General features: G+C 40.1%; 1 protein-coding gene across 1 annotated transcript in view; it reads left to right on the forward strand.

Annotated features, from left to right (window-relative positions):
• Positions 1-6353: 6353 nt before the first annotated feature.
• The window catches only part of enpp6 (ectonucleotide pyrophosphatase/phosphodiesterase 6), a 65601-nt gene continuing 52008 nt past the window's right edge, over positions 6354-19946 (forward strand). Inside the window, exon 1 of the mRNA XM_067598455.1 lies at positions 6354-6689. Within this exon, the coding sequence (XP_067454556.1) occupies positions 6440-6689 (250 nt within the window). The 5' untranslated portion in view covers positions 6354-6439. The remainder of the gene's footprint in view (positions 6690-19946) is intronic.

The following is a 19946-nucleotide window of genomic DNA, read 5'->3' on the forward strand; positions in this document are numbered from 1 at the left end:
TTGGTTTTACAATTGGTTCCCCAGCACCACCTTGTGGTGAAATCCTGGAAGAGAGAACCTGAATGAATAGGATAAATTATTATCTTTGTGCATTCAATGGGGAGTAGGTAAATGGAGTAGCATAGAACTAATAACATAGGTATTTTGATGAATTATTTGCGTACATTACATTACTATACACTCCACACACTTACCTTATATCAAATGAGGTTCACACTCATTTGATATAAGTCTGATAAGCCTTGTACAATGAATCAAGTAAAGTTAATTTGTTTAGCCCATTACATGTCTCAATGGGCTTTACAGGCCCTCATTACAACACCCCCTGACCTTAACCATCATGGAGATAAGGAAAAACATTGGCAGGAAAAAAATGGAAGAAATCTCAGAAGGGCAATTCAAAAGGATCCCCAAACCAGGACGGCCAGGAGTGCAGTAGGTGCTGAGAGGGGCAGCTGATGATTAGCATAATACATGGAGAAGTATAAACAAGTAGAATGAGTAAGCAGCATAATACATGGAGCTAACAGGGCATTAGTAATATCTATTAAAGATGCCAGGAGAGTCATAGGCACAGCTACAGAATCAGATTTGTTTTATCTGCAAATGTCTGGACTAAATAAATATTTGTTTTTACACATATTTTTAATGAAATATAAATAACCAGAACAGAATTAATTAAGGAATCAATAAAGTTTCTATCCACCTATTTGAAAGACTACATAAATTTTAAGTTACCTGTATTTTAATCATCAAGCACGCTTCAACAAGCACTATGCCAAGGCCAGGAACATCATTGAGCATACCTTCAGCTTGCTAAAAACCCGCTGGCCAGCCATTTTCTTGAGGGCTTTGGAGATTCGGCCTCTATTTGCCCCCAAAGTCATAGCAGCATGCTGCATTCTTCACAACCTTTGTCTGTCGATGGGTGATATCTTGGAGGAGGAGGAGGAGGAACGTCACAAGGAGGATGAAGAAGATCAAGGGAATGTTTCTGATGATGATCAGGAGCTCTCAGGAAATATCTCCATGCCAGACTTGCCGCACAGGGGTCTGCCCCTGGAGAGCTGCCTGCATGTCTGAGGGAGCATGATTACAACTAAGGGTAAACCCCAAGGTCAAATGTCCAGTGAGCGCTGCGAAATGAAAATGTTATTGTTACAGTCATTATTATAATCATTATATTTAGGGCCTGAGCACTGAATGGCATGAAGGCCCTATTGTAATTGTAAGGATTCTTATTCTCTATTTTTAGGGCCCGAGCACCAAGTGGTGTGAAGGCCCTATTGGATCTGAAAGAATTATTAGGGGCCGAGCGCTGACCAGTGCAAAGCCCTTTTGTATCCATAGGAATTATTATTATTAGGGCCCAAGCACCTAGTGGTGCAAAGCCCTCTTATATCCAAAGGAATTATTATTAGAGCCCGAGCATCAAGTGGTGCAAAGGCCCTATTGGATCTGAAGGAATTATTAGGGGCCGAGCGACCCAGCACGAAGCCCTCTTGTATCCAAAGGAATTATCATTATTATTATTATTATTATTATTGTTATTAGGGTCCAAGCGCTGACCAGTGCAAAGCCCTCTTGTATCCAAAGGAATTATTATTATTAGGGCCTGAGCGCTGACCAGCACGAAGCCCTCTTGTATCCAAAGGAATTATTATTAGGGCCTGAGCACTGACCAGCAAAGCCCTCTTGGAACCAAAGGAATTATCATTATTATTATTATTGTTATTATTATTATTGTTATTATTATTATTATTATTATTATTATTATTATTATAACAACTCGGCAAATTTCAATGTCTCACCATGAAATTTCAAAGCCTTATAACTTGACTCTACATGGTCTGATCTTTTCCAAATTTCATATGCTTGTTAAGAGTCCCAGTCTGAAGATACCTGCAGGCCCATATTTAGTGACAGTCATAGCGCCACCTACTGTCGACATGAAGTAACATGTGTCATACTTTGTCTAATTACTCCTAGTAACTTTGGCCGATGCAACTGGAATTGACTCAGCTAAGATGTAAGACCTTGGTGATGCTACATCCTGCAGCTAATGACCCATAATCAAGAACTGTTGCCATGGCGACACATTCTTCACCATTAAATACGATGTTGTTTTTGAGGGGCAAGGGATGGTTTGACAGTCACAAAACTTGACACACATGTATGGAGTGACACCAATTAAAATCCTGTATAGGTCATTGGCATTGGTGTGGCAAAACAGCGCCCCCTTGAAAATTTCAAACTTGAAGCCCCGCCTTCTAGATTAATGTAGAAAATCAAAATTCACACGGCATATGTATCATGTCCAGACGCACAAAAAAGCCTCTTGGAGCCATATGCTAAATCCAACAGGAAGTCAGCCATTTTGAATAAACTCCGCAATTTTTGCTCTGTTTTTGCCATTTGCAGGCGTTGTATTTTAACAAACTCCTCCTACATTTGAACTGACCTACTTCAAACTTAGTTGGCTTCATCTTAAGACCTTTGAAAAGTTATCAAAATCATGAGTTTTCGTCGAATGCCCCTGGCGTGGCATGCCGGTCAATTTCCATTTCTCGCTGTGGAACAGGAAATTGTTGTAACTCCACTGGACTTTGTCCATTCTGCCCCAAATTTCACAAGCTTGATTGGAGTCCAGAGCTGAACACATCTACATATCAACATTGAGTCATAGTTATAGCGCCACCTACTGGCAACAGGAAGTCAGCGCTATGTGACAAACTACATCTGATTTACATGGAATTTACAAGGTGTGGTCTATGCAAGATATATGGCAAATTGACATATAATTAGTTGGTGCTCTCTGGCACCACATAGTGGACACAGGAAGTGGTATTTAACTCCTTTGTGCAACATCAGACATCCATCACACTGCATATGCATGTCAGGCAACCTTCACTAAATGTATTACTGAATGAATGATGCACTTGTGTAGCACTGTCTCTTGGCAACAGCCTTATGTGACAAAGTTCCTTTGATTTACATGAAATTTAAGGTGTGTGGTGTACATTTGATGTACATCAAAATATACACTTTTTCCATTGGCACTTTTGGTTACACTGACTCAAACCATGCCACATTGATTTGTGTTTCCAAAATGAAATTTGTCTATCCATCATTTTACAGCTTAGACTTTGAACATTAGTCACAGCCATGATGTATACAACCCGCTACTGTTTTACTCCAGACAAGCACCTCATCAGTTAAAAGACACTTTAAAGAGGTTAGCCACTGATATACAAATCTCTGTTGTTCTGCACTGATGCGCCGAGTCAAACCAAGACAAGCCAAGCCAAAACATGTATGGAAAAGGTCTAAAAATGTTTATTCTTTGTTTTCTAGCACCGCATACTGGAAATAGAGAGAGGTAGTTATCTCCTACATACAATGTCCAATATTCAGGAAAATGCATATCCGTGTACAATGCCCTCTAATAAATGCTGCATTATGTTGCTTGGCAATAACAGCAATTCGACTGCAGCACACCCTGACGTGCATGAAGGTGCAAGGGCCCATTCATCGCTGCTTGGAGCTTTAGTTATTACAACTCTTTGAGTGCCTATATCTCAGACACACATACCCCAAAACTCACAAAAGTTGGTGGGCGCATCAGTTCTGGCGAAAAATTTAATATTTTATGGGTCTCGCAAAAAAGCGGGGTAAATTGGCTCGACAGTGCCCCCTAGAAAATTAAGAAAAGTGACCCCCTTGAAATGGATTGTTGTAGAAGAATGAAATTCAGTACACATATGTATGTATCATGACCAGACGCACCAAAAAGATGAGTTTTCACTAATCGCCCTTGCCGTGGCGACACGTGAAACTTTGACCTTTGCCATGAAGCAGGAAGTTGCTGTAGCTTGAATGTACATTGTCCAACCTGCACCAAATTTCTCATGCTCAATAAGGATCCTGTCCTGAACACATCTACATGTCAATATTGAGTTATAGTCATAGCGCCAACTACTGCTAAGAGGAAGTCAGCTTCATATGACAAACATCATCTGATTTACATGAAATTTTCAAGGTGTGGTCCACAGTTTATATACAGCAACTTGATGTTTGCTAAATAGGTGTTCTCTAGCACAACATAGTGGACACAGGAAATGATATTTAACTCCTTCGTGCAATGTTTGAGTCCAGTCTTGAACACATCTGCATGCCTACAAGAAAAGCCCTTCGACTGCGCTGTGCCCCAACGTGCGCAAGGGCGCGAGGGCACGATCATCGCTGCTTGCGCTTTAATTATTGTTGTTATTGTTATTATTGTTGTTAATGTGCTTCTCTGTGTCTCTCTCTCCCTTCTCCCACTCCCTCTTTCTCTCTCAACCCAACCAGTCAAGGCAGATGGCTGCCCACCTAAAGCCCAGTTCTACTTGAGGTTTCTTACCGTTAAAGGGGAGTTTTTCCTTGCTGTTGTTGTCAAGTGCTTGCTCATGGGGGAATGTTGGGTCTCTGTAAAATAAAGAGTACAGTCTAGACCTGCTCTATGTGAAAAGTGCCCTGAGATAACTTCTGTTGTGACATGTCTGTTAGTACATGTCTGGAGTATGAGATATGAAGCCAAGCACAAATTCTTTAAGTCCAGCATAAAAAAAGTCCCTTGCCAAGAAACACCAAATAGCTGTTGCCTATCATTGGGAATCACTCTCTGTTAAAGGTGTATTGAGTCTGTCAAAATAAAAATACTAATTGATGTTGAAAATGGTGATTTGATACACCAAAAATGAGTTCCTGAATACATCTCAAACCTGGACTTACAAAGTGGGACATTTTGCAAAATAACCTTCAAATAATTTTCGGAAAGGACTCTAAAGAAGAGGTAACACCATTAATCAGCAAGGACAGAAGAGGAAATATCATCTTTAGATATATTTTTTAAATCAAAACAACTAACTAGCTGTCAACTTCTAACTACTACCTGCCACTGTTACCAACATTCCAAAGGAGAAACTGGACTGGGGAAGCTAACAGAAGAGTTATTTTGCGGAGACAAGAGGATTAGATATACATCTTATCCTTTCTATTGTTGTTGCACTGCTGTGGGCTGTGATGAGCAGCATTTCATTTTTGTGTGTGTATGCAAGTACACAAGAAAATGACAACAAACTAAACCTGAATCTTGACTTTCAAATTGATATGTCAAGTGAAGTAAGTGTCATAACTTGGATTAAGCTGATGAATATCACACGGGTCTCATTGTTTGCACAAATTTTGTTCATGAGATACCAGATTGTTTGCTTCTTTTTGAGAAATTTTTGGTATCAGTAATAGAGACAACATTTGTAGAGCATTTTCATGCTTTTCATGTTGTTGACCAAGCATAATGTTTCAATCATTATACTCCATGGATTGCAATAATTTAAGCACTTCAATGTCCAAATGTCTTATGGTACAGACTCATTTTTCTATGTTGCGCCAGACAGCCAGGGCAAACAAAAGTAATGAGAAACCTCATGTTTTTAGCAGTATTGTATTGTACATCATTTAATGTGAGGCCCTTGCTACAGGAAAAAATAACCCATTTGGAGTGATTATTTTATTGGGTGGTGGGAGGGCTAGATTTACAGATTGTGCATTTTAAGTCTAGCGGTGTCAATTGCAGTAGACCATCTACCCTGTACAAGTACATTATTCAACAATAGTTTAGTGTAAATTTTAAATGATCAATTGAAGAACTGTCACTATCTGTCACTCAAGTGTTAGTTGAACACTGGTGCAGTGTTGACCAGTTACTCCATGAGTGTCTCTAATTAGTGAACTTTGAACACTGACCAGTGTTCTTGTTATCTGTTATCGTGTTCATAATTTACAGTATAAGAGTTTGTTAAGTAACACTGTCATAGTGTTTATAATGTTAACTTGATCAGAAGTGTTAGAAGTGTGTTTCACAGTCATTCCCATATAAACACAGTGTTAATTTTAACTGAGGGTGTTAAATTTGCTATTTCAAAAGTGTGTAAAGTGCATGTTGATAATAGCCTTTATGATAATAGTCTACTCTGTAAGATGTCATTGTGACTCAGGCTATTTGAATTCTTTAAATAGCCTTAGCTGACAATACTCGTTTTTTATTTAAATGCGTTTTTGAATACAGGACTTTTAATTAATTTAAACTGTATTTAAATAGGCCTGCATGCAGCCCGCTATTATTGGATACTTCTTCCACCACTGGAATTGTACAGCATGGTTGCTTCTTACCTTTATTTATTTATTAATTAAGTGGGTTGGGGGCCAATCAAATTCCGTTAGGGCTCTAAAATGCTTTCTTCCTAGTTCCAAATTAGCCCAACCCACGTGCGCGGAGCTTCCCCACCCACCGCAGTGTGGGACATCGTTCAGCTGCCTGCTCCTTTCCAGCATCAGCCAGAGCCCGTTCGGGTTACCACCGTCTGTTACAACAGCCAACGCAGGACGTGACACCAGTATGTGCCCGAGACACACACCCGTGTTGTCTCTGCGTCTCTTCCCGCCGCTGATGCTGCTGTTCGGGCATCAGTGTCTCGCGGCCCGCCCCTTGCTCGTGTTCCTGATCGATGGATTCCGCTATGACTACATGGACGACCTGCATGCCCTACCCGGATTTCGGGAACTAGTGGGAAATGGGGTGAAGGTGGACTACATGACGCCAGACTTTCCGAGTTTATCATACCCTAACTATTACTCATTAATGACAGGTGGGCTATTTATCTATCTATCTATCTATCTATCTATCTATCTATCTATCTATCTATCGTGTCGTCTTTTCAACTTTTTAATGACATTTGGTCGAAAAATCGGCCCAAATCTGGTTGAAAGTTAAAAGACAAGTCATTCTGCGAGCAGTCAAATTAGAATAAGTTATTTACCTTTTGGAGATGTGCTATTTGCCGAAAATGCGTTAAAAGCTTGTTGTCTACAGCTCTCTAAAATCTCACCGCGGCTGCTATAAATCCTCCCTGCTGTATTTACAACTGATTCATTGACCAAATAGTTTCAAATATCTCCAGATCTTGTTTGTGTTCTTTATTTGTTTGTGCATTTTACTGTTGTAGCTGCCTGAGGTGGAGCTCGTTTGAACTACTCTATATACTGTTAGCTAATCCACTGGTTCTCAACCTGGGGGTCCTGCCCCTCCGAAGGATCACATAAATCTGAGGGGTTATGAAATGATGAATCAGAGAGGAAAGAAGAAAAAACATAGTCAGATCCGTTTTCTTTTGTTGGACTTTTCTCTAATCTTAATGAATGATTTTACCTCTTTAGACCTCAAGCTGTTATTTAAAAAGTAAATGTAAAAAGGTTTAGAGTTTTAAACAACTCAAGGACATCTGAAACGTGACAAGGGATACCAAATAGACAGATTTTTTTTGTAATGGGTCACAACCCAAAAGGTGACCTGTGGTCAACACAGCTGAACAGCTATGTAAAATCAGGTAATATGTTTTTGAAAAATGGTGTTTATTAATGTTCTACAGAGTTGGATAATCTATGACTGGGACCACAGAAGCTGTTCTGTAGACTAGCGTTGGAATAATATCTCAAAATTATATTGATTTTTGTTTTAAGTTGTCACCCATTTGTAGATTCGAGAGTAATTGGTGAAAAGGAAAATCATGTGACCAGATGAGAACATAACTGAATGAACATACAGAATGCCTGTGATTTATGCTGAATAATTATAGATGCATTTATGGGAATGAAATATATAAACAGGTCAAATCCATAAGATGATATAAATAATGTACAAGATACATAATATGTATGAATGATTTATTAATGACTGGTATGCATATTAATTTTGTATTTAATAATTGGGAGGGGATGATCTGTACCCCAGCCAACTTGAGTAATAACGGCATGTGATGAGCGCACCCTGTATAAACCCTGTCTATTTTCAAATATGGTCAGTAGTGGCGGATGTAGATCTCCTTCTTGATCTTTCCCGTTGTCCACTCGACTCCTGGTCGATTATCTTTGACCCCTTCCCTTGATCTGGTTTTCACAGACAGCTGATGTCTGTTTTCAGTGTTCATTCTGTTTCTTGTCAGCGTTTTTTGCAGTTTCACCAATATAGCATCCACTCACATGTAATATCATAATGATGTCATATAGTGCTCCAGTCTTCCTCTCAGGGTAGGGGGTCCTGTGGTGTACCAGCAGAGATCTAAAGGTGCTCAATGGTTTGTAGTAAGTACTGACTCCTTAGGACCTGAAGACTCACTAGAAGTGTGACAGCCCTGTCCCACGAGGATACTTCTGGTGGTCCATGGCAAGTTAGAAGTGTCCGTTCTGGTGTTAATTCAGTGTGGGTTTCTCATTATTCACTCTTCAAGAGAAAAGGCTTTATTCAGCTAAAATGTAGGTGGTCACTGTCGTACTAATCAAAGCACAAATACCCTCAACTGACTTCATGAAAACCTGGGATTTTAGACACAATATTGTTTACATTTAGGTAAAAAAAATATATATTTGATGGCACTTGTGACTTCTCCTGGGTCACAACTGAAATGTTATTCACAATAATGAGATGCTGAATGTTAAATTTATTTTTTGCTACAGATTTAAAAAACAAATGTTATACATACTGAATGATGATGATGGATTCAGGTATGAGATGATTTTAATATGAACTACAAACACAGCACAGATCAGTCTTAGACAATTTGGGACCTTGTAGTAGTCTGCCATAGTAACTGTTCTACTTTTAGACTGGTGTAATTTTGCAGTCTATGCATCATAAATAGTAAGCCTGATATTGAAGTGTGCATATCTGCTATACAGTTCCTGAGTCTTTCTGCTTTAATAGGTACACTGCTAACAAAGACCCCACACAATGAATGGCCTATACACAATAACCAGTTATTTTGACCATGTTTTTATTGAACAAATTGCACATGAATAGCCAACCAATTAAACATAACACTAATTTAAATAAGAAATGAATATAAGAAAGTTTAATTTATTTATATATTTATTAATTTATTAATTTATTTATACATATTAAGATGTACCCCAGCCAACTTGAGTAAGAACGGCACGTGATGAGTGCACCCTGTATTTATTTATTTAAGAAAGACATCTCTTACCAGACAGTACTGAAATAAAAAAAATATCTGGGAGGAAAACAACATAAATAATCAAATAAATATAAATTAAACATGGCACTTTAAAATTAAAGACGCAAGCAGTAATGAACAGGCCTTCACACCTCACAGGCATCTGAGGGAACAGCAGCCGTGGTATCACTACTGGAGGTCGGTTGACACAACTCTGAATTTTCAGGATTATCGGACACTGTATGATTGGTATAATATTTCCTGTGTGCAGTACGTGGTGGTGGAGATGACTTATATAGAAATTGAGTATAAATTAGATGAACTATGTTTCATTAAGGCTTCACTTCCTGTTGCTCGTAGGTAATACTACATAAGTGAAATATCAATGCAGCAATACATTTTCCAGAGGGCAGCTGACATAGATATACATTTTCATGAATATTGGACATTGCATGTAGGAGATAACTATCACTTCCTGTGTCCATTATGTGGCACTAGAAAATACCCACATTAACAGTAAATTTCGTGTAAATTACATGATGTTTGTCACATAGGGCTGACTTCCTTTTGCTACAGTGCTACACAAGTGGTTCAGTAATGCAGACATACATTTAGTGCATTTGCATTTTCATGAATATCGGACATTATATGTAGGAGTTCACTGTTACTTTCTGTGTCCACTATGTGGTGCTAGAGACCACCCATTAATTAAAGCTGCAAGCAGCGTTGAACGGGCCTTCGCGCCCTTGCGCACTTCGGGCCGCGGCACAATCGAATGGCTTCTGTGATGGGCATGTAGATGTCTTCAGACCCAGGCTGTTCTCAGACAGTGCAAGAAGGAGATAAACATCACTTTCTTTGTCCACTATTTTGCCCGCTGTTGGGGCTGCTTTACTGAAATTTCGTAGGGGGCGCTATTCAGCCAGTTTGCATCACTGATGGAACATTGTCATGTACACTTGTTCAGGCCGGGAGTCTTATCAAACATGTAAAGTTTGGTGCAGACTGCAGCATTTACAATAAAGTTATAGCAACTTCCTCTGTCATGGCGAAAGTCATGCAAGTTTTGTGTCCATTCACTTGAATTTCAATTAGTAAATTGAAAACCCTTGATGAGTTTGTGTGTAAAACAAATTAATTTCCTAATTTTCATCAAGTCTATTTTTAGGAATGTAAAGACTTTTAGCTAGGGATGCACGACACTGGATTTTTGCCGATATCCGATATGCTGATATTTCCAACTCATTGTTGATTGCCGATGCCGATATATGCACATATCTTTACCAGCTGGCTGAGGAGGCTATTATGCATGCAAGCATAGATTATACTATGATCAAGAAAGGCAATATATGAAGGAAGAACTTGGGAAGACTGGAGTTCAGTAGCTCAGCATTAAAGTTCTTCCCCCATATAGGCTATAGTCTTTCTTGATCATTGAACACAGTACAATATATGATTGCATGTGTAATAGTCTCCACAGCCAAGTGGGAAAAAATATGTGCATATATGAACATCAGCAATTGGCAAAAATGACAGTCAAAAAGTAATCGTGTTAAATAATTGTGATCCAATATTGAACAAGATAATCGTGATTATGATTTTTGCCATAATCGAGCACCCCTAAAAACAACATAAATTGTGATTTACATACACACACACACACACACACACACACACACACACACACACACACAGAAAGAGTTTAAATATGTATAATGAACCTAATATGCTGGTTGCTGTTGGGCCTCAAACCACGAGGTCACACAGAGAAGGCCTACATGTAATCTGTGAGGCCTGACCACGAGGTGCTTTTTCTTTTGTTTCCCCGAGACAAAGGAATAGCACCAAAATGCTGCATACAGACAATGGGACTCCATTGCAAACTCCATTTCCAAGGATGCTTTGCGATTTTCAATCCTCAGCAGGGAACAGTCAACATACAGTCCCTCATTGGCGGAGACGCTCCTGCACAGCGGAGTGTCCTGATGATGCAGCCATGACATCACCGCCCCTTTAAAACGTGAGCACGCCCTGAAACACATGTCTTTCCCATGTCACTGAGCTAGGGGTAACTTCTGTTCCTCTGTGAGTCAGCTTGACTAAAGGGGGTACCCCCACGCACATGTTTTCCCCTCATCTGGATCCCCTGGATCCGAGAGAGACCGCTGCTGCAACCAGCGTCCTCAAATTCCCTCGAAAAGGAAGAAACAAAGTTACATCAGGAAAATGTGGAACTTCTCTGCCCCGTTCGTCTTCACCGAGTCGACTCTGCTGTTCTCTCCGCCATGCCACTGAGAGCCAGCTGCCGTGATTTTCGCCGACCGTGTGAGAATGGCTACCGTCTGCATCTGAGCCAAGGACAAAGTTGGACATTAAGACGGACTACACACACTCCCTGCTCGCTTTCTGAAGCGACCAAGTAAGAGGCATAAGTCTGGGCAGAGGCAGTGTTAGTTGTGTGTTCTTTTCAGCATCAGTTGCTGTTGTTTAGCATTTAGCTTTTTAGCTTTATTGCTATTGTTCTTGTTGTGTGAGTTGACGGACCGCTGAGTCCATTTTTCTCTGCTTACACTTAGGAGTATTTTAAGTTTGCTGCCTGTTAGTTTTGTTCACCATCGACCACCAGGCGGCACCATCTTGCTTTTGTCTAGCCAAGACACCGCCGTACTTCTGCCATTCGGGTCTCGCGTGACGTGACTTCCTCCCACAGTCACGTCCGCGTTGCAGACCGTCGACGTCATCACGTCAGGCCCAGTTGCCATCTTGTCTCGCACGCACACACACACACACACACACATACACATATGCATTCCCCTGCATGTGTCCAACCCTGTACATAGCTGTTGTGCCTTGTTTGGTAGAATTAGATTTTAGAATAGTTGTTTATTGAATGAAGCATTTGTTAACTTTGTTAATTTTGCTAAGTTTAATAAACACTGTTATATCTTTAAAGAGAAGTTCTTTTGTCATTATTGTGTGTAACATATTGTGAAAAGTGGCTGATTGAAGGAGGTAGAGCTCAAATTCAACCCTTCTTTGTTCACCCTTGAATGTTTATCTCTCAGATATTAACATTCTAGGTGAACTCCCATTTATGAGACTACCTTGTTTGGTTATTGGTCCCGGTTGATAATTGATAATTATTGCAAATAATCAACTGTGTTCCTCACAGATCCAACAGTTGGTGCCTGAATTATTGATTAAGGTTTACAATATCTTGATTTCATAATTCATAATTATCTGTGATAATTATGAATTATCTGTGATAATTATGAATTATTGCTAATAACCAAACGCACCACTGCCCGTCCCAACATTGCCAATTGCTGTTATAAACCAAAAAGAGAAGAGTAAAATATTTTTCCAAACAGAATGGTACATCCTGTCAGCCGCGGGATTTCCTATCTGTGCAGCTGAACACAGCAGCTCCTCTATGGACTGTTTCTCCATGATGGTCCCGGTGTTTCCTCTGCAGGTTTCACTTCACTCAGCTGGCGGACAGACCCACTGGTTTTTCCCACTTTAACCTGAATAACTAACTGGGGCTCGGTGGTCCGGTTGGATCCGAACAGAGAGCTGGGGCTAGCTGAGAGCCGAGCGGAGACTAACTGGTTGTGCTTCTTTCCGGTCATGCTGCAGCTTACGCTCCGCTAGCCTTAGGAGTGTCACCACTTTCTGTATCCGTTGTTTCAACTTTAAATCCCTCTAGCGTTTCATATAGTGTTATGGTTGTAATTTGTAGTTGCACAGTGTGTGAGTAAATTATTTCTCCACTTCACACATATCTATTTTTAGGGGCAAATGCGATTTAAATACTCACACTGTAGAGCCCAGTGACAGTACACATTTCAATCAAACTTTGACCAGATCATGTGGGTTAAAAGTGTTTACTTTTCTAAAAATAGACGATGAAGTATAGGAAATTAATTTGTTCTACACACAAACTCATCAAGACTTTTCAATTTACTAATTGAAATTCAAGTGACCAGGCTCAAAACTTGCACATTTTTGATGACACAGGTGTGAGCAACTCAGCCTTATATGACAAACTTTTTCAAATTTTCAAGGTGTGCTCTACAGTTGATGTACAGCGACATGATGTTCACTTAATGGGTGTTTTCTAGCACAATATAGTGGACTCAGGAAATGATATTTAACCCCTTCATGCAATGTTAGATAACAGTGAAAAACTAAAGTTACACGTCTTTGTCCAGCAAGTACTCATAACAATGTACATTTAAATGTACGCCACTTAGAAGTGCAATCAAACTGGCTGAATAGCGCCCCCCACGAAATTGCAGCAAAGCAGCCCCAGCAGCAGGTAAGATAGTGGACAAAGGAAGTGATGTTTATCTCCTTCTTGCACTGTCTGTAAACAGCCCGGGTCTGAAGACATCTACATGCCCGCGACAGAAACCCCTCAACTGCACCACAGCCCGACGTGCGCAAAGGCACAAGGGCCCATTCAACGCTGCTTGCAGCTTTAATTATATATCATGTTGCTGTATATCCTGTGTAGACCACACCATGTAAATTTCATGTAAATTGCTGTTTTTTGTCACATGAGTTTGATTTCCTGTTGTCAGGAGGTGGCGCTATGACTGTGATTCAATATTAACATGTAAATGTGTTCAGGCCTGGACTCCAATCAAGTATGTGAAATTTGGGGCAGATTTGACAAAGTCCAGTGGAGTTACAACAACTTTGTATTTCATGACGAAACACAGATTTATGTGCACGCCACATCAAGGGCGTTCTGTGAAAAGTCAAGATTTTGCTAAGTTGTCATCACAAAGGTCTTCAGATGACACCAACCAAATTTGAGGTTGGTTGGGTCAAATCTCAAGGAGGAGTTTGTTAAAGTACAAGGCCTGCAAATGTCAAAAACTGCACAAAAATTTCACAGTAAATTTATAACGGCCACCTTCCTGTTGGAGTTAGGTTATGGCTCCTCCATCCCTAGCACCTCAAAAACAGCTTCCTGTTTAATGGTGAACAACGCACTGCCATGTGAACAGCTTTTGATGAAAACTCAAAAGCTTCACTATTTAGCAGGTCTTACCCTGAGGTCTTACAACGTAGCTGACCAAATTTTAAGTTAGTAAAAGAATGGGGCTTATGACTTCCTGTTGCCAGTAGGTGGTGCTGTGACTATAATTCAATATTGGTTTGTACAAGTCTTCAGACCAGGACTCTTATCTAGCATGTGGAATTTGGGGAAGGTCTGACAATGTGGAATTGAGTTGTATGTATTTTCATGATGAAACATTGAAAGTTGCCGTGTTGCCACGGCAACAGCATTTGAGGAAAACTCACAAAATCATAATATAGCATTAAGGTCTTAATCAGCGGAAACGCAAATCAGCGTGGCATGGTTTGAGTCAGTGTAGCCAATAGTGCCAATGGAAAAACCATATATTTTGATGTATATCAAATGTACACCACACACGTAAATCAAAGGAATTTGATTACAGCAATTTCCTGTTTCATGGCGAGACATGCAAATTGAGCAGCGCACCACATCATGGCTGTTCCACGAAAACTCATGATTTTGATAACTTTTCATCATAGGTCTTAAGATGAAGCCAACCAAATTTGAAGTAGGTTGGTTCAAATCTCTAAGAAGAGTTCGTTAAAATACAAAGCCTGCAAATGGCAAAAATGGAGCACAAATTGCAAAGTTAATTCAAAATGGACCTGTTGGACTTAGGGTATGGCTCCAAGAGGCTTTTTTGTGCATTTGGACATGATACATGTGCCTGCCAAATTTCGTTCATATATGTCAAATTTAAAGGTGTGGGCTTCGACTTTGAAATATTCTAGGGGGCACCCTTGAGCCGTTTTGTCATGTCCTGTTTCATTGCGAACAATGCGTCGCCATGGCAATAGCTTTTGGTGAAAACTCAAGAGCTTCGGTATTTAGCATCATTGAGATCTGACAAATTAGCTGACCAAATATTAGGTGGATCTGGTTAAGCTGATAGGAATAGTTAGTAAAAGAATGGAGCTTATGACTTCCTGTTGCCAGAAGGTGGCCCTTGTGCGCGTCGGGGTGTGGCGCAGTCGAAAGGCTTTTATTGGAGGCATGCAGATGTATTCAGGACTGGACTTTTATCAAATATTGTACGAAGGAGTTAAATACTATTTCCTGTGTCCACCATGTGGTGCTGGAGAACACCCATTAAGTAAACATCATGTTGCTTTATATCAACTGTAGACCACATCGTGAATCAGATGATGTCATATAAGGCTGACTGCCTGTTGTAAGTAGGCAATGCTATGACTATGACTAAATAGGACAGGATTCTTATCAAGCATGAGACATCTGGTGCAGGTTGGACAATGTATATTCAAGCTACAATAACTTCCTGCTTCATGGCAAAACGTCAAAGTTTGCCGCTTCACTACGGCAAGGGCATTCAGCAAAAACTCAAGGTTTTGATAACTTTTGATCACCGTTGCTTATCTTGTGCAAACAATTAATATAGGATAATTAAACTAAGCAGTTGCAGTTCTACTCCTCCGCTGCATATTTGTATAAGTGCTTAAGTCTGCATAAGTCCTCATTTATGCTTTAAGTATATATAATATCCTCAAATAAACAGATACAAAATCAGGTTTTGAAATCGCTGGTTAGCGTTTGAAAAGCTAAGTTCCATCATTGTTTCGTCGAAATATTTAAATAATATTAAAATAACAACTTTATCCACTCGACCCGTGAAGGGAAGCGAGGAGAAGGGATGTCTGCTATCTTCTCAGATACTTTTAAATGTAAAAACCTCAGCTTTGGTGATTTTACTTCTTTTGAATATCAGGCCATTATACTGGAAAGTCAAACTTCTGTGCTCCTAGTCACAATCTATCGACCACCAAAGTATTCAGCCTCTTTTCTACCTCAAATCGCGGATCTATATCAATCATAAATCAAGGCCATCTCTAGACATAGTGGCACCGGAGAGAATAAAAAAGAAATCACAAACTAAGGCCACCCCCTGGAAAAATGAGCAAATAGGCCTCCCAAAGAGGGAATGCCATCGAGCAGAGCGTGCTTGGAGGGAAAACAAGCTAACAGTCCACTGCGATATTCTCATAAAATCTATTTCTGCTTATAACAATGCCTTGCGCTGTGAAAGGCAGGCATATTTCTCTAAAATTATTAACGCCAATGAGAATAATCCCAGAATTTTATTTGAAACCATTGACCATCTCCTAAAACCCACCCACTTTAACGAGCATGTTCATCTTCCCTCACAGTCAAAGTGTGAGGAGTTTGTCTCGTTCTTTGAAAATAAGATTGTCGGCATCAGGACTAGTATTATAAACACTACCACTCAAAAATATGCCAGCGCTGCTCGAGGAAATCTAAATGTTCCTTTTAGGAAAATTAGTGAAAGGGAACTCCGGAATATTATCTCTCAATTGAAATCCTCCACTTGCTCACTCGATGCCATTCCCACTTCCTTTTTTTAAGAGGTTGTAGATAGTTTTATTCTCGATGTTCTAGATATTGTAGACTGTTCCTTAGAGTCAAGTATCTTCCCGGATCCACTTAAGACTGCTCTAGTTAGGCCTTTCCTCTGAGTAACTACAGGCCCATATCCAACCTGCCCTTTCTAGGTAAAATCCTGGAAAGGGCAGTGTTGATACAGCTAGAGGCTTTCTTACATAACAATGATATTTATGAAAAATTTCAGTCTGGTTTCAGAGGTAAACATAGCACCGAGACTGCACTCACTAAAGTCATAAATGATCTTAGAATGAGCGCAGATAAAAAGAACGTTTCTGTCCTTGTTCTCCTCAATTTGACCGCTGCATTCGACACCATTGATCATGAGATACTTCTGAACAGACTCGAAAGCTGGATTGGTCTCTCAGGAGCCACACTGAGCTGGTTTAATACCTACCTCACAGACAGAAACTACTTTGGTAGTCTTAGTGACTATGTTTCCGAGAAGTGAAGCATTCTCTATGGTGTTCCTCAGGGCCCGATCCTTGGTCCGTTGTTATTTTTTCTTTACATGATCCCACTTGGTGAAATTATTCGTAACCATGGGATTCATTTTCACTGCTATGCTGATGACACCCAGCTGTATATATCTGTAGCACCTGACAATAAGGATGCCCTACGCCCTCTACTAAACTGCTTCTCCAGTATTGTGCAGTGGATGAATGGCAACTTTCTCAAATTAAATGAAGACAAAACTGAAGTCCTTATCATTGGCACAGATGCTCAAAGAGATGAAATAATAAATAGACTTGGAAATCTGGCCCTACAGGTAAAACCAATAGTGAAAAACCTGGGTGTCATTCTTGATCCTGACCTCAATTTTGACAATCATATCAGCAATGTTACTAAAACAGCCTTTTATCACCTGAGAAACATTGCAAGAGTCAGACCATACCTCTCCCTGGAGGGTGCAAAAAAACTGACTCATGCCTTTGTACTCTCACGGTTGGATTACTGCAACGCACTGGACACTGGTTTGCCAAAAAAAAATATTGATAGACTGCAACTTGTCCAAAACTCTGCAGCAAGAATTCTAACAAAAACCAGTGAAAGAGGTCACATTACTCCTGTGTTAGCATCTTTGCACTGGCTCCCAGTAACATTGAGGATAGATTTTAAAATTCTTTTACTTGTCTTTATCAATCAATCAATCAATCAATTTTTATTTATATAGCGCCATATCACAACAGAAGTCATCTCAAGGCACTTTTCACATAGAGCAGGTCAAGACCGTATTCTTTAATTTACAGAGACCCAACAATTCCCCCATGAGCAAGCACTTGGCGACAGCGGTAAGGAAAAACTCCCCTTTAACGGGTAGAAACCTCAAGCAGACCCCGGCTCTTGGTGGGCGGCCATCTGCTTTGACCAGTTGGGTTGAGAGAGAGAAAGAGAGAGGGAAAGGGGGAGGGGGGACAGGAGAGCAACAATCACAACAACAACAACAAGCACAAGCATCAATAGACAGGGAAGGATGCCATCAGGACTGTGAAGGACCGCGAAGGCTTGGCCCGGGACTCAGGTTTTCCTGTGAGATGAGAAAGCACATAAAACTCCGGGGAAGAAGCAAAGTTAGTGACATGCATTGATGTTACATGAATGCATACAGATGGAGAGGAGGAGGAGGAGAGAGGAGCTCAGTGCATCATGGGAAGTCCCCCAGCAGTCTAGGCCTATAGCAGTATAACTAAGGGCTGATCCAAGGCGAGCCTGGTCGGCCCTAACTATAAGCTTTATCAAAAAGGAAAGTTTTAAGCCTACTCTTAAACATAGAGAGGGTGTCTGCACCCCAGACTGAATCCGGTAGATGGTTCCATAGAAGAGGAGCCTGATAGCTGAAAGCTCTGCCTCCCATTCTACTTTTAAAGACTGTAGGGACCACCAGTAAGCCTGCATACTGGGAGCGCAGTGTTCTAGTGGGATAATACGGTATTATGAGCTCTTTAAGATATGTGCCTGACCATTAAGGGCTTTGTAAGTTAGGAGAAGGATTTTAAATTCTATTCTAGATTTTACAGGAAGTCAATGTAGTGAAGCTAAAATGGGAGAAATGTGGTCTCTTTTTCTAGTTTTAGTCAATACACGCGCAGCTGCATTCTGGACCAGCTGGAGAGTCTTTAGAGACTTGTTAGGGCAGCCTGATAATAAGGAATTGCAATAATCCAGCCTAGAAGTAACAAATGCGTGAACTAGTTTTTCTGCATCTTTTAGGGACAGGATGTGCCTGATTTTTGTGATATTACGTAAGTGAAAAAAGGCAGTCCTTGAAATTTGATTTATGTGGGAGTTAAAGGACATATCCTGATCAAAGATAACTCCCAGATTCCTTGCGGTGGTGCTGGAGGCCAGGGTAATGCCATCCAGTGTAGTTATATCATTAGATAATGTGTTTCTAAGGTGTTTAGGGCCAAGCACAATAACTTCAGTTTTATCTGAATTTAGTAGTAGAAAATTGCAGGTCATCCAGGTCTTTATGTCGTTAAGACATGTTTGGAGTTTGTTTAACTGATTGGGTTCATCTGGCTTCACTGATAAATATAATTGGGTGTCATCTGCGTAACAATGAAAATTTATGTGTTTCCTAATAATATTATCTAAAGGAAGCATATATAAGGTGAATAGAATTGGTCCAAATACAGAACCTTGTGGAACTCCGTGTCTAACTTTTGCCTTCACGGGGGATTCATCATTAACATGTACAAACTGAAAGCGGTCTGATAAATAGGACTTAAACCAGCTTAATGCAGTTCCTTTAATGCCAATTAAATGTTTCAGTCTCTTCAAAAGGATTTGATGGTCAATTGTGTCGAATGCAGCACTAAGATCTAACAGGACAAGTATAGAGACAAATCCTTTGTCCGATGCAGTTAGGAGGTCATTTGTCATTTGTGCTGTCTCTGTGCTATGATGCACTCTAAATCCTGACTGAAAATCCTCAAATAAACTATTGTTATGTAGAAAATCACATAACTGATTAGAGACTGCTTTCTCAAGGATCTTAGATAGAAATGGAAGGTTAGATATAGGTCTATAATTGGCTAAAACACCTGAATCTAGAGTAGGCTTCTTAAGAAGAGGTTTAATTACAGCTACTTTAAAGGACTGTGGTACATAGCCTGTTACTAAAGACAAATTGATCATATCTAGTAAAGAAGTGCTCACTAAGGGTAAGGCTTCCTTAAGCAGCCTAGTTGGGATGGGATCTAAGAGACAGGTTGATGGTTTAGCTGAACAAATCATTGAAGTTAGTTCAGACAAGTCTACTGGAGAAAAACAGTCCAAATATATGTCAGGATTTACTGCTGTTACTAAGGTGCCTGTGTTTGGGGAGAGAACGGTGCCTGTTGAGGGCAGGAGGTGGTTAATTTTGTCTCTAATAGTTAGAATTT

Source organism: Thunnus thynnus, chromosome 9, assembly GCF_963924715.1.
Source record: "Thunnus thynnus chromosome 9, fThuThy2.1, whole genome shotgun sequence".
NCBI lineage: Eukaryota > Metazoa > Chordata > Actinopteri > Scombriformes > Scombridae > Thunnus > Thunnus thynnus.